The sequence below is a fragment of the Papaver somniferum genome, unplaced genomic scaffold, assembly GCF_003573695.1.
Source record: "Papaver somniferum cultivar HN1 unplaced genomic scaffold, ASM357369v1 unplaced-scaffold_11, whole genome shotgun sequence".
NCBI lineage: Eukaryota > Viridiplantae > Streptophyta > Magnoliopsida > Ranunculales > Papaveraceae > Papaver > Papaver somniferum.
The window spans coordinates 615,561-631,358 of record NW_020619936.1 but is presented as its reverse complement, the minus strand read 5'-3'; the positions used below and the strand labels follow the sequence as shown (position 1 = coordinate 631,358).

General features: G+C 39.3%; 1 protein-coding gene across 1 annotated transcript; it reads left to right on the top strand.

The window, feature by feature from the left end:
• The first annotated feature begins 1,241 nt into the window (after positions 1-1,241).
• Positions 1,242-2,198, top strand: LOC113328543. Its single transcript, XM_026575624.1, has one exon. It carries the CDS (start codon positions 1,242-1,244, stop codon positions 2,196-2,198), a length of 957 nt encoding a protein of 318 aa, XP_026431409.1.
• The last annotated feature ends 13,600 nt before the right edge of the window (positions 2,199-15,798 follow it).

Here is a 15,798-nt window from a genome sequence, read left to right as displayed (position 1 = left end):
AGGCCTCTTAAATTGTTGACCATATCCTATTTCAACGAGAAAGGATCAAGTCCATTCTGCTTCAACGTATGACATAACCTAAACTAGTTGCAGAAAGAAACCCCAAAAAAAAAAGAAGTAGTTGCCGAGAATTGTTGACAGGAACCTGTAATGACCTTTCTTCGATGCAGGAGGTAGACATTGATTAGAAAGTCTAACAGTAATTAATCACAACTACAAAACATAAGCAATCTAAAGGTCAATGGTTCTATTGCCATAATTTACCTGACACATTCTACGGGCCTGCAAGGAGAAGGTCGGCATAATGCTGTCAATGTAACTGGCCTCAGAAGTATGATAAATTGGAACCAGACACATTGTTAATTAAACGAGTTCAATGCAAGTGGTAGAGCAGATTGATTGTTGAAGTGTGTAAATTACTAAATTCTTATTTCACTTATCTTGTGAAGAAGATTTCAAGCAAGCTGATTCGCAAGTTGTTGTTTAATAATTAATACTATTTCCAGCTTGATATTTTGTTCTTAAATGTGTAGATGTGCAGTCCACAACTTACAAGTAGAAGCGTATATTTCAATAGTAGTATTTGATTCCATCTTGCATTCTTTTCAAAGTTGTTCCTCGTTCTTATTATGATATCCAACTCGACCTAGTTACTTCAAAGTCATTACCATAGTGCTTTACTACAATGTGTGGGTTTCTTGTTTCTTATTCTTGATTTGCTTTTCCACTGTAAATTCAGTTTATTTCAACATCTCTAGCTTCGGACCAGATAACATTAAGAATATTAATCTGGCTGGTACATCAACAAATTCTCTGGGAAATATTGAATTGACTGATCCCAATGTTTTACACTGTGTTGGATGTATTGGCGTGTACATAGTAACAAGTCATGTACAGCTGCATATCTTCTGTCAAGAGTGATTGAAGTTGTGTAATTGATATCATATATTTTGTTTACTAAAATAGTTGTGTAATTGATATCATATATTTTGTTTACTAAAATAGTTAGCGTTGATATACGTTAGAGTCAATCAAGGGTCAATCATCTTAATTATAATTGATTCCCTAGATATTGTATCTCCATGTAAATATAAATAGAGGTTCTTACCTCTCTGTATGATTATCAAAGAAACTCAATTCTTGATGGTCCAGAGCAAGAACATCTGATTTTGAGTTGTTTGATCAAATTCATGTGGGAATTTTTTTTTTTATCATTTTTTTTCCTCTTTCGTCTTTTGATTATGGAAGGAGAACAAAGTCCTAATGCTTCAAGCCCTACTAGGCAGTCAACTTCAATTTCTTTGGATACTGCTTCTTATCGTGATCCATTTTTTGTCCATCCATCGGACAACTCCAATGTTGTTCTTTGTAACCCTCCATTAAACGGTGATAACTTTGCATCGTGGAAGATAGGAATGATGAGATCTTTGCGTGTGAAGAACAAGATTGGTTTTATTGATGGATCTATTTCCAAACCAACTGATCCGGCCAAACTTGCAGAGTGGATGCGGGCAGATGGTCTTGTCATCGGTTGGATTCATGCTGTTATTCTTCCTAGCATTAAAGATAATGCTTCTTATGCTCCTACTGCTTATCTTCTCTGGAAAGATCTCGAGAACAGGCATGTTGAGTCTTGTGCTCCAAAGCTATATCAATTGAAACAACAACTTGCCTCTATTAAGCAGGATGGTTCATCTGTGATGGTTTTTTATGGTCATCTTCGTGCTATTTGGGATGAAATGGATGCTATAAGACCTGTAAGTACTTGTATTTGTGCTAATGCCAAGGATTCTATTGATCATCTTAACCAAGATAGAGCCATGGAGTTCTTACAAGGCCTTCATGATAGGTATGCTGGTCTCCGTTCTAACATTTTGCAGCGTATTGAGTTTCCACCCTTGTTAACTATTTATAATTTAGTCCGACAAGAAGAGGTTCAACAATTTTTGGCTAATACCATTCCGATTGTTGAATCGGCTACCCTTGTTGTTGCTCGCCATGAAGGTGATAGCTCTTCCAAAACTAACAAAAAGAGAAGTTATTATTGTGATTATTGTCATAAAGATGGTCATACTAGAGACCGTTGTTACAAACTAAATAGTTATCCACCAAAATATAAGCGCAAGGATGGCACAACTTTGGCTACCACTTATGTTGTTCTTGAAGGTGTGCTACCACAACAGAGTGATGCATCATAAGGGATGATCCCTCCACCAACTACTGCTGGTCCGCTTTTTCCTGGATTATCCGCTGATCATTTGGCTCGCTTGGATGCTTTTGCTGCAACACTCCCTGCTACAGCAGACGAACAACCTAAAATGAATCTCGCTGGTACGTTTTTATGTCCCTTCGATACTGAATGGATTATTGATAGCGGTGCTACCCACCATGCATGTTCATCTCTAAAAATATTTTCAACCTATAAAATTGCCCCGCCTAATATGGGTGTTTTATTACCCGATGGTACAAGTGCTTTGATTTATCATATTGGTATTGTTAATCTTTCCCCCACTTTGATTTTAAGGGATGTTTATTATTTACCATCCTTTAAATATAACCTCATTTCAGTGAGTAGGTTATGTTCTTCATCAAATTGTGAAGTTATTTTTTCTCATAATTCTTGTCGTTTTCAGGACCGATCGACGAAGAAACCTATTGGTCAGGGTGATTTGGTTTCAGGCTTATATCAATTGCGCTCTTCTTCGGTGCTTTCTTTTATGAAAAATAAGACTTTTGATCTATGGCATTTTCGCCTTGGGCACCCTAGTTTAGGTCATTTTCGCTTTCTAGTTAATCGTTTTAATTATATGCATTCTACTTCGGAACACAAATGTGTAATCTGCCCTATGGCAAAACAGTCTCGCTTACCATTTAATAAAAGTATTACTTTTAGTACATCTCCGTTTCAATTAATTCGTTGTGATATTTGGGGACCTTTCTCGGTTCCTTCTTTGAATGATGATCGTTATTTTTTGACGATTGTTGATGATTACACTCGTTGTACTTGGGTTTTTCTGATGAAATTAAAATCATAAACCTTAAAATATTTATTTTATTTTTTTAACCAGGTTATTACTCAATATAAGAAACCTGTTCGTCATGTGTCTACCGGGTCGAGTTCATTTATAATTCCTCATCTTCAAAAATTTTGATCCGATAATGGATCTGAGTTCTTATCAAAGGAATTTCAAGCTTATTTTTCTAAAATGGGAATTGCTCACCAACAAAATGGTGTTGATGAAAGAAAGTATCAACATTTACTTGAAGTAACTCGTGCTCTTCGTTTTCATTCCAACCTTCCTATTCAATTTTGGGGGGAATGTATATTGGCAGCAACTTACTTAATAAATAAAATGCCAACACAACTTTTAAATCATATATCTCCACATGAAAAATTGTTTGGTACACCACCAGATTATTCTGCTTTACGTGTTTTGGGTTGTCTTTGTTTTGGTCGCAATATCAACATTAAACTAAATTTGATCAACGGGATACACCTTGCATTTTTCTTGGGTATCCTTTTGCTCAAAAAGGATATATTGTTTATGATATTGAAAGACGTCGAAAGTTTGTTTCTCGTGACGTTGTCTTTTATGAAGACATTTTTCCTTTTGATGAGACTAGTTTCTCAAAACCATCTACAACTACGTCATCTACAGATGATGATATTTTCTTTGATTTTCCACCACATTTACATAAAGATTCATACCCTTCAGATTCCATTATTAATCGTTCACCTGCTTCCGTACCTATTTTGTCTACGGCATCACCTTCTCCCATTTCACATACTACAGCAGACCAACACAATTCACCACTTCAGGACTTCCCAATTAATTTTAACACTCATGCATCAGCATCCCCTTCCCAAACAAGTGTCCACATCCATGAACTTCCACCTGATTCTCAAATTAGTAATGTTCATGAACCCACACTTAATTCTGATCACACAGCTGATCCTGTTAACTCTTCTAATCTTGTTTTACGACGATAAGAAAGATCACACAATTTACCTTCTTACTTAAAAGATTATGTTTGTTCTTCTGTTGAGTGTTCCCAATCTCAACCTTATCCTCTTACAAATTATTTATCGTTTGATAATTTTAGTCCTTCTCATAAATTTTTCTTGACCACAGTTTTGAACACAGCGGAACCAACTTCTTTTAAGGCTGCTATGCAGATTCCAGTATGGCGCAATGCTATGGTTGAACAAGTTCGGGCCTTGAAGGACAATGACACTTGGATAGAGATGGATTTTATTCCTCCCGGTAAGTCTATTGTTGGTTGCAAATGGGTTTACAAAATTAAATACAAATCTGATGGTAGTATTGAGCGATACAAAGCTCGTTTGGTTACAAAAGGTTATACCCAACTTGAAGGGGTGGACTATCATGATACGTTTTCTCCTGTTGCAAATTTAGTTACCGTTAGAGTTTTGCTTTCTTTAGCTTGCATAAAAGGTTGGCATTTACACCAACTTGATGTTAACAATGCATTTCTTCAAGGTGATCTTGATGAGGAAATCTACATGCGTCCTCCACCTGGATTTGGTGAACCTAACCAAGTTTGTCGTTTAAAAAAATCTATTTACGGTCTTAAACAGGCCTCTCTCCAGTGGTTTGCGAAATTTTCGTCCTCCCTTATTGCTGAGGGTTTCCAGCAATCTACTGATGATTATTTGTTGTTTACTCTTCATCGAAAATCTTTATCTCTATATGTTTTAGTCTACGTCGATAATATTGTGATTACCGGAAATGATTCTACTGCTATTTCTCGTCTAATTTCTCGTTTAGAAACTTTGTTTTCAATTAAAGACTTGGGTCGTTTACAATATTTTTTGGGAATAGAGGTTTCCCATTCTTCTGATGGAATTTTTCTATATCAACGCAAATATATTCTTGATATCTTGCGTGAATCTGGTCTAACCGGGGCAAAGCCATCAACATTTCCTATGAAACAACATATAAAGTTATTACCCACGCATGGTGCTCCACTTAAAGACCCATCACAGTTTAGGCGCCTTATTGGTCGCTTACTTTATCTTACGGTAACGAGGCCCGATATTAATTATGCGGTTACCTATTTAAGTCAATTTATGTGTTATCCTCGAACTACATATTTTGATGCTGCGATCCGAGTTCTTCGATATCTTAAGGGAACTTTAGGACATGGAATTCTTCTTTCTTCCCTAGTTCTTTACATTTGACAGGATTTACTGATTCAGACTGGGCTGGTTGTCCTACCACCCGTCGATCTACAACGGGCTATTTTGTTTTACTGGGTGATAGTCTCATTTCTTGGAAATCAAAAAAACAGCCAACCATATCTCTTTCCTCTGCTGAGGCAGAATATCATGCTTTGGATACTTTAACCGCTGAATTGCAGTGGTTACGTTATTTATTCAATGATCTTCGCATTCCTTCTACTTCCCCTATTTCTGTTTACTGCGATAGTCAAGCTTCCATTCACATTGCAGAGAATCCTATCTTCCACGAACGAACCAAAAACATTGAGATAGACTGCCATTTTGTTCGTGAGAAGATCCAAAGGAAACTTATCAGTCCACGCCATATCGCTTCCGCTGCACGACTCGCTGATGTCTTTACGAAGCGTCTTGGTGCAAACCAGCTCACGAAGTTAGTAAGCAAGTTGGGCGTTTGTCAAATTTCTGCACCCGCTCCAACTTGAGGGGGGTATTGGCGTGTATATAGTAACAAGTCATGTACAACTGCATATCTTCTGTCAAGAGTGATTGAAGTTGTGTAATTGATATCATATATTTTGTTTACTAAAATAGTTGTGTAATTGATATCATATATTTTGTTTACTAAAATAGTTAGCGTTGATATACGTTAGAGTCAATCATCTTAATTATAATTGATTCCCTAGATATTGTATGTCCGTGTAAATATAAATAGAGGTTCTTACCTCTCTGAATGATTATCAAAGAAACTCAATTCTTGAGGATGGGCTACATTTACAGAAGCCGTGCCTCTTTGGAACAAAGGCAGTCCCGCAGATTTCACAACTCATTTCGCCTTTTCAGTTGACACCCGCGCTGATCCTGAGCACAATAGTGAAGGTATGGCATTCTTTCATGCTCCGGCCGGCTGTTGAATTTGATACTTCAATTGATGAATGGGATCCTGGTTATGAGCATGTGGGGATTAATGATAAATCCACTGCTTCAGATGTGAATGCTCGTCAGGAGAATAAATCCAATAGCAATAGAACTTGTAATGTTTCGATTTCTTATAGCTCCACTAAAGAATTTTAGTGTGTACTGGACTTATGACAAGAACACGAGTTCTCAAGAGAGCTTCTTCTATTTTACAAGGTTGATTTATGGAAGGTTCTACCAGAAAGTGTTATGATTGGATTCTTCAATATTTTGTTCAAGCCTTGGCGACATTGGCCGATAACTGCACCATATTCGATGATTCGTACAAGTCTTGCTATAGTGCCTCATAACTGCACCATATTCCAAAGATATATTTCTCTTGTTGTTTTATTTTAGTTGGTTCAGTAAATTTATAGAACTGTCTTTACCATTGTCTTGTAATTTTCATGCGTGTTGCCGTGTTGGTCATGGTATATATACTGCAAACTTTCTATGGCGAATGGTCAAGTTCGCAAGCCCGTGAAATTCCCAGCGGCTTTTGCTTTAACAAAATCCGATATTCAGGCCAACTTTTAAATATTGATAGCCTGACTCGAGTCTGGGTTAGATATATAATATCTGACTCAAATTTTCCCCAAGTCATGATATTTCGCAAACAATTCTAGTAGGTTCCAGAAGTTTCTAAATATTACTGTATTCATTAGTTACCTAATTGTACTAGGTTTTGCTTTCCTAATTGTACTGATTTCCTTAATTATAGTTTAAGATACTTGGGAATCAAGTATTCGAAACACTATAAATACGCACCCTGTTCTTGTGTTCAATTCACATCCCTCCCCATAGGTCAAATATCCTGCTTCTATATATTTGATCTATCTATACACAAATCTCGTCTTGTCACTTTTCTCTTTAAATTTTCTTTTCTTGAATGGCTGGTGCAGTCAATACAGCCAAGAATGGCAATTCCGTTAGCACTACCACCACCAGCAGCAAGAACGGGAATGCCATGAGCAGCTCTACCAGCAATGCTGACGGTAATGGTGGTCCATCTTATTGGCAGAAGGCAGATATTTTTGAACTTGATGTGCAAACCGTAAAACAGCAAACTTACAATGTCAAATACTACCCCTACAGAAACACCACCGAGACAATCTACACAACAGTAACGAGAAACGCAGACAGTGTCGATAAATGGATTAAAGATGTAGAACAAAGTTTCGCAAGACAGCTCAAAAACTACAACCTTATCGTGGGTCTCGACATCGAATGGGTACGGTTAAGTGAAACTGATCAGCGTAACAAAGTTGCCGTGTTGCAGTTATCTTTGGCACATCAATGTTTAATATTTCAGTTCTTTGGGCTCGTTGGTGAAGGTAAAAGCAAAAGCAAAAGCAAAACCAAGAAACTTCAGAAAGTCGACGTCCCCGAGTCTCTTTTCAAGTTTCTTAACGATGAGAGAATTATATTTGTCGGATCTGGGATCGATCAAGATGCGCGTAAGCTCATGGTTGATTGGGGGTTGAACGTTGCTAGAAGTGAAGATCTTGCAGGTTTGGCTGAATATAAGCTTGGCCGAGAAGATCTTTATAAAGCTGGGTTGAAGGATTTGATGTGGGAGGTGCTCCGGCAAGATCTGCGCAAGCCTAGAGGGCTAACATTAAGCAGATGGGACCTTGGTCGTCGGGATGATGTTAGTTATTTAACGGACGACCAGATTATTTATGCTTGTTTAGATGCTTATTCTTCGTTTAAGCTCGGTATGGATTTGATTCACAGGACAGTGGCGTTTAACAGGAATCCCCGGAAGGATTATAAAAACTCTCCACAAGAGGCTAACCATGGCCAGGGTCCTAAGGCAGCTAACCAAGGCCAAGGGCCCAGCGGGTCTTACAAAGAAGCCACCGCGAGCAAGCCTACGTAAATGAATTATGCGAAATAATGTTTCTTTAGTTTTTAAATTGGTGCATCACCAAATCGATTGTTCTTTTTTTAGTTCAAAAAAAATTTAGTATTATTTTTATCTAAGATTCTCCTGACATTACTTCTCCTGACATTACTTCCGATTCAACAATAATCTCTTTAAAATCATAGAATTCTTTGGTGCGACTAGGATTAGTACTGAGTTTTTGGTCTCCCTAGTTAGCTAAATTGGTATAATAGTGCTAAAACTTGCAATGGCAGAAGGGATGGTCACGGCATTCTCTAGTTCACATATATACCATTACCAAACAAGTTGCATATTCTTACTTCGTATTTCTTTGTCTCAAGTCGATTTCAAAATTGAATTGGAAAGCAGAAATTCTCTTGCTTTTAGTTAAGCAAAAGCTTACCGGGATGGCTTGACATTTTATTTTATTTTTTGATGTCAAATAATTGATAGATCAAATAATTATTGATGTCAAATAATTGATAAAACAGGTACATTGTCTGCTAATAAAGACCTTTCAATAATACTAGGGGGTTTATCAAACCATATCCTAGTGACTCCATTTTTCCTGCTGAATTAGCTAATTTATCAGCAGGTTTATTACAAGTTCTAGGAATAAAACGACACTCCCAACGTGGGATACTTCTAAGACTATCTATGGCATCGAGCAAAATATCCTCACTTTACCAAGCTATTACTGGTGCCTGCTTACTGATATAGATTTCAATCCCTTTTAGATCTCTCTCCAAAAATACATGTGTGTGTTGTAATTCTTTGCTCCATTTAACAGCTTCGAAAAATTTCAAACATTCCGCTTGTTCTGAGTCTTTCACTCCTGCATAGCATTTTGCATAGATTCCCCTCCGTTGTCCTGCAAAATCATGTAAGATGAGACCAATACCTATTAGTCCAGAGTTTGCATCATAAGAGGCATCGCAGTTTATAGTGAAAAAAGGAAATGCAGGTGGACTCCAATGTCTAAGAGTTGTGTGATGATGAGAGTTTTCAGTCCCTACTTTTCATTTAAACTTTATATATAGGTAGCAAAGCTTATTACTCCGTTGGCTACTGTTTGTGGATTGGCTTGCTTGTGTTGAAACTGCACTTCGCATCTTTCTGTCCAGATTGTCCACGAGACTATCATTGCCAAATTCATCCATTTAGATTGTGAGTTATCTTGTTTGGCTGATTGAATCCAGGCTTCAAAGAGTGAAGCTATGTAAGTGAAGACCCCTGTCAAAACACTCGAACCTCCAGGTATGAGCATCTAGACATCCCTTGAGAAAGGGCACGTAAATAGAAGATATAAGATCCTCATCGTATTGTTTGCAGAGAGGACAGGTTCTATTGAAGTAGTTGCATGATCTGGAGAGTCTTTCATTTGTTGGTAGAATGTCAGAAAGGAACTTCCACCAGAAATGCTTGACTCTAGGCCATGTGTTGATATCCCATAACTCCTTCCAATTTGTTTTTGTGTTCTGAATTTTCACCGAAACTTCAGCATTACCCGGACTAATCTCATGATGTTTGTTATACGCAGATTTGAGAGTGAAATCTCCATTTTTCGTGAGATTCCAGATGAGCTTGCGTTCAACAGCTACTGGTATTCTAATGCTCAGAATAAGGTTTCCAGTATCATCTTCGAATAGTTGTTTCTTAGGGATTGGAGGTTCTGTCATGCCAGTAATCCAGACATCCAACCATATCTTAATTTTGTCTCCTTTACCAAATCTCTTACGACTATTAGGCATAATAAAAGAGATTTGTTTTTGTACTCCCTTCCAATCTTAGGAACAGTTTGATTTAGGGATAGCATGAAACATACCGGTACTGGGAAAATATTTGGACTGTAAAGCTTTCACCCATGGTTCATCTGGATTGCTACATATTCTCCAGGCTGCTCTTATGAGAAGAGTTTTGTTGAGAATCTTTAGATCTCTAAAACACTGACAACCCAAATTCTTATGCAAACCAAGCCTTTTCCATGAAATAGTGTACGTTCCTCTATTCTCTGTGAAACCCCACCAGAAATCTCTTTGTAAAGAATCAATTTGCTTGATGGTTTCCACAGGCATTTGAAGACAGCTCATAGTATAAGAAGGTATAATATTGGTTACCGTTCTTATCATTGCGACATAGATTCCCCATTCCACTTTGATGATCTACTTTTAACTCGATCCACCATCCCTGTGAAGCAATCGATCTTCTTTCCAATGAGCAGTGGGAGTCCCAAATACCTTTCATGAGAATTCATTCTAGGTACTTTCAACCTTCTTGTGAGCAGTCTACAAAACCTCTGTGGAACATGAACACTGTAATAAACACTGGACTTGTGAAAGTTTACTAATTGGCCAGAGGCTTGAAAAAAATCCTTAACAATATCAAGCAGATTATTAACGTTATGAATATCAGACATTTATGAATAAGAGGTAGTCGTCAGCGAAGAATAAATGGGAAATAGGAGGGGCACCTGCAGCAATCTTGATACCTTGAATCTGAATACTTTGTTCTGCATGAATTAGTTGTTGAGAAAATGCTTCCATGACAATTATGAACAGGTAGGGTGATGACGGATCACCCTGTCTGATTCCTCGAGTTGGTTTATAAGCATGACACGGAGCACCATTAAGAAGGATGGAGATCTGTGTAGTACTTATACACTGCATGATTAAATGGCACCACTCCTGGCTAAATCCCATTTGCTCCATAACATTCATAAGAAAAGACCACTCAATTCTGTCATTAGCTTTCGACATGTCCAGTTTTAAAGACAAAAATGTAGACATCTCCTTTTTGTTATTCATTGTGTGTACTATCTCCTGAGCTAGATGAATATTATCTGATATTTTTCTTCCTGGGACATATGCTTCTTGGAGGGGAGAGATGATTTTCTTCATAACTTTCTTCATTCTTGACACCAGAATCTTTGATACCAACTTGTAAGATGTATTACAAATAGCAATTTGGCGCAAATTCTTTGGAATGAGAGTGACATTGGTGGCATTCATGCTTTTGAGAATATATCCAGTTCTAAAAAACTGTTTTACCATATCCATCATATCACTGCCAACAATATCCCAGTGTGATTTAAAAAATCCAGGTAGAAATCCATCATGTCCTTGAGAGCTTTGATGATTTCAGCATTATCTGGGGTATGAGTTAAGTCCATATTGTCTACAGCTGTGATTACTTGCGGAATTCATTGAAGAATAGACTCATTTCTTTCTGGTGAAGTAGTGGTATGCAAGGTGTTGTAATGGTTAACCAGTAATTGTTCAAGCTCGGCTCTTGTTGTGCACCAGTTCCCATTGTTGTCTTTAAGGGCATCAATATTATTTCTGGACCGCCTTTTGTTAGCATTTGTATGGTGGTATTTGGTGTTTCTATCCATTTCGAGATAGTACTCATCTCTAGCTTTTTGCCCCTAGAACTCGCTTTGAATTTGATGCCAATGCTCTATTTGGTTCTCCACTTGAATAATTTTTTTGTTGGTATCATGGCTTGGAGCTTCTTGTTGTAATGCCTCCAATTGTTGGTGAAGTAAAAAGATATTACTTTGGATGTTCCCAAATTTTTCTCTATTCCATTTCGAAACATGTCTTCTTGTAGTGATCATCTTAGAAGAAACTTGAAAAGTATGTGACCCATTTATTGGTTTTTCCCATGCAGCTGCGACTTCTGTCTTAATAGTTTCATCCTTCATATAGCATTGAAAGTATTTCCAGTTTCTTCTATTATTTCCATTAGAAGCTACGTCTCTAGCATGATTGGGCAATGGTCTGATCCCAATTGTGGGAGGTGAAAAAGTTTTGCGTCTGGAAAATGGTTCATCCATTCCCCATTTAAAAGAGTTCTGTCAATTCTCGATCTTCTAACTCCAGTGCCATGAACATTACTAGACCATGTAAAATATTTACCCACATATCCAAGATCATCTAGACCCGCTTCATAGATTAGTCTTACATAAGGTGCATCTCTTGAGGAAGTAGCCACAGATTTAAAAGTATTAGAAGTACTTGAGAAGTTGTTGGAGTTTCTTGCTCTGTCTTCATTATGGCTGCACAACGGGTAGGGTGGGTAGGATATGGCCTATACCCGCCACCCTACCCGTTTATTCGCGGTTAAGAAAATCTTTACCCGTCACCCTACACGCCAGATAGTGGATAGGGTAGGATGCGGTTAAAAAACTGGCGGGTAGGGTAGGGTTGGCAGGTATGGGTAGGGTATGTGCACCCCTAGTAGGAATTGCTCGAAGACCAGTAGGGTAGGATAATTTTGAGCTTTACTCGCCACCCTACCCGTTTATTGGCGGTTAAGAAAATCTTCACCCGCCACCCTACCCGCCAAATAGTGGATAGGGTAGGATACGGTTAAAAAACTGGCGGATAGGGTAGGATTGGCGGGTATGGGTAGGGTATGTGCACCCCTAGTCTTCATTATTAAAAACCAAATTTAAATCGCCAATAATAACCCACGACTGTTTAATATATTGTCTTTGGTTCTTGATATAATTCCACTGTATCTCCTTTTTATTGGGATATGAAGAACCATACATGCATGTAAATAAATACTATGGTTTCGATGGATCATCCTGCACAACACAGTTAATAATCCAAGACTCTGCATGCATGATTTTAAAAATGAAACCTTCTTTCTAGAGGAGTATTAATCCTCCAGCTAGACCAACAGAAGTAATAAGTTTACTGTTAGGATATTTATAAGGTTTAATCGATTTCCTCATTTTATCCTCACCTATTTTGGCCTCTGAAATGAATATGATATCTGGGTCATAACGATGCATTAAATATTTAAGATGTTCTCTAGTGGTCTTACTAGTGAACCCTTGACAATTCTATGCAAGAACTCTCATGATTATTGCAGTTGAATAAAACTTAACAAGAAATTTTATGTAGCTATGCTTTATAACTATATGACTACTATTAACTATAAACAATAAATCAGAAACAAAATTAGGAAAATGATATGGGAGATTGATTACCTCAATTGCATGACCCTTTTGATTTTGCATGGAATCAACTATTGTGTTTTCATTTCCAATATCATTAGCAGGTAACTCAACTACATCCATACGTTCAGCATGACCGTTCATTGAACCATCACCATTAGCAACCCCTCCATGAGAAGCAAGAATATGGCCTTGAATTGAAGGATTAGACCCATTGGTCTGTATAATTTGGTTTCTAGATCTTTTGGTGGTTCTATTTTCCTCAGATTCATCTGCTATGACAGTATCTTTGTCAACCTGAATGAAGTTATCATCCATATTTTCCTTGTTTTCAATCTGTTTTTCTGCAGCATTCTTCTTAGCTAGACAGTGCGCTTCATATTCTTCCTGAGTCATGGCTCTTTCCTTTACTTGTTCAGCTACTTCCTTGCACATCTCATCATTATGATCAAAGGTATAGTAATCCTCACATAGGCTATGAGTTTTCTTTACCCAGTAATATCTAATCCAGACAAGTTCTCCTGAGTTTGAGTTCCACCATTCTCCTCTTTTAAGGGGCTTCTTCAGATCTATCTCCATAAGTATAGTAATCACGTTTCCAGATCGGGGCCTGCAGTTTTTGGGATCAAGTCTATTCTGCTTCAACATATGACATAACCTAAATTAGTTGCAGACAAAATCTAGAAACTAGTTGCAGAGAGATGTTGACAGATGCCTGTGAAGACCTTTTTTCAATCCAGGTAGACAATGATTAGAAAGTGTGTAATTTATCACAACCACAAAACATAAGCAATCCAGCGGTCTAGTAATATCTGACGGTGTTATCACACTGCCAGTGGAACCATTTCCATCGTTTGTCTGACAAATCCTATGGGGGCTGCAAAGACAAGGTCAGTTCACTGCTGTCAATGGAATAAACTTCATATATTTATAGTATAAATAAACGGGACCACTGACAATGTTAATCTAATGTTCTCTATGGAAGTACTTGTGAATATATATCTCTATACATGGATAGTTGAAGTTCTTATTTGACTTATTTAGGGAAGAAGATTTCAATCAAGTGGATTTGCAAGTTGTTTCTTGAATGTGCAGTCCACAACCACAACCTACATATTAAAAGGTAAAAGTTGAATTGTATTCTTCAGCAGCAATGTGATTTTCGAATTACACACTCTGAAATCTCAAATCCGTTATTTGTTGTTTTTTTTTTGTAATCCAACTCAATCCCCGTACTTCCGAGTCATGGCAATCCCACTGTACACCTGTTTATGGTTGTTTTTAGCTTAGGGTTAAAGTCGTAAGACCATACATCTGACATGACGTCACTATGACCACTAGCGCATTTATTGAATCAATCAGCATGCCTACGTAAGAATTACCAGGGTACCTTTTTTTTATACATGTGTCATGTTCCACGACAGAACCCTTAGTATTGACCGACATCATCTTCGTACATACCGAACCCTAATTCTCATGCTACCGCGCCAAGGCATGCAAACTATGCAACCGCACCACTGCGCCAATGCCAAACCATGCCAGCCACATCTCCGCGTCGAGGCATGCCGACCATGCCATCCGAACCACTTTGCCGATGACAAACCATGCAAGCCACATCTCCGCGCCGAGGCATGCTGACCATGCCAGCCGCACCACTGTGCCAATGGAAAACCATGCCAGCCACATCTCCACGTCGAGGCATGCCGGCAATGCCAGCTGCACCATTGTGCCAATGGAAAACCATGCCAGACATATCTCCATGCCGAGGAATGTCGACCATGCCAGCCGCACCACTGTGCCAATGGCACACCATGCCAGCCACATCTCTGCGCCAAGGCATGCCAACCATGCCAGCCGCACCACTGTGCCAATGGCAAACCATGCCATCCACAGCTCCGCGCCAAGGCATGCCAACCATGCCAGCCGCGCCACTGCGCCAATGGCAAACCATGCCATCCACGTCTACCGCGCCAAGGCATGCCAACCATGCTATCCGGACCATGCGCCAATGACATACCAAACCCTTTGCCCGACCATGCCAAGCTAACCGCACCTTTCCTTGGACCTAGCCATGCTGACCGCACCATGCGCCAATGGCATGCCAAACCCTTATCCCCACCATGACAAGCCTACTGCACCTTTCCTTGGCCCTACCATGACAAGCCATCCAAACCCTTGGCCCCACCATGCCAAGCCAACCGCACCTTTCCTTGTCCCTATCCATGCTGGCCGCACCATGCGCCAATGGCATACCAAACCCTTGGCCCTAGACATGCTGGTCGTACCATGAGCCAATGGCATGCCAAACCATTGGCCCTAGCCATGATGGACGCACCATGCGCTAATGGCATGCCAAACCATTGGCCCCACTATGCCAAGCCGTCCGCACCATTCTGCCTTGGCCCCACTATGCCAAGCCGTCTGCAGCGTTCTGCCTTGGCCCCAGTATGCCAAGCCGCCCGCACCATTCTGCCTTGGACCCACTATGCCAAGCCGCCTGCACCATTCTGCCTTAGACCCGCTATGACAAGTCGTCCACACTATTCTTCCTTGGACCCACTATGCCAAGTCGCCCGCACCATTCTTCCTTGGCCCCACTATGCCAAGCCGTCCGCACCATTCTTCCTTGGCCCCACTATGCCAAGCCGTTCACACCATTCTGCCTTGGCCCCACCATGCCAAGCCGTCCAAACCCTTGGCCCCACTATGCCAAGACGTCCGCGTCATTTTCCTTGGCCCTACCATGCCGGCCTTACCTATGCGGCTACCAAAACGAAGGCGTGCGAC

What these genes read in the sequence shown, in the direction of transcription:
- LOC113328543 (XM_026575624.1), top strand. Translation starts at nt 1,242, where the DNA reads ATGGAAGGAGAACAAAGTCCTAATGCTTCAAGCCCTACTAGGCAGTCA.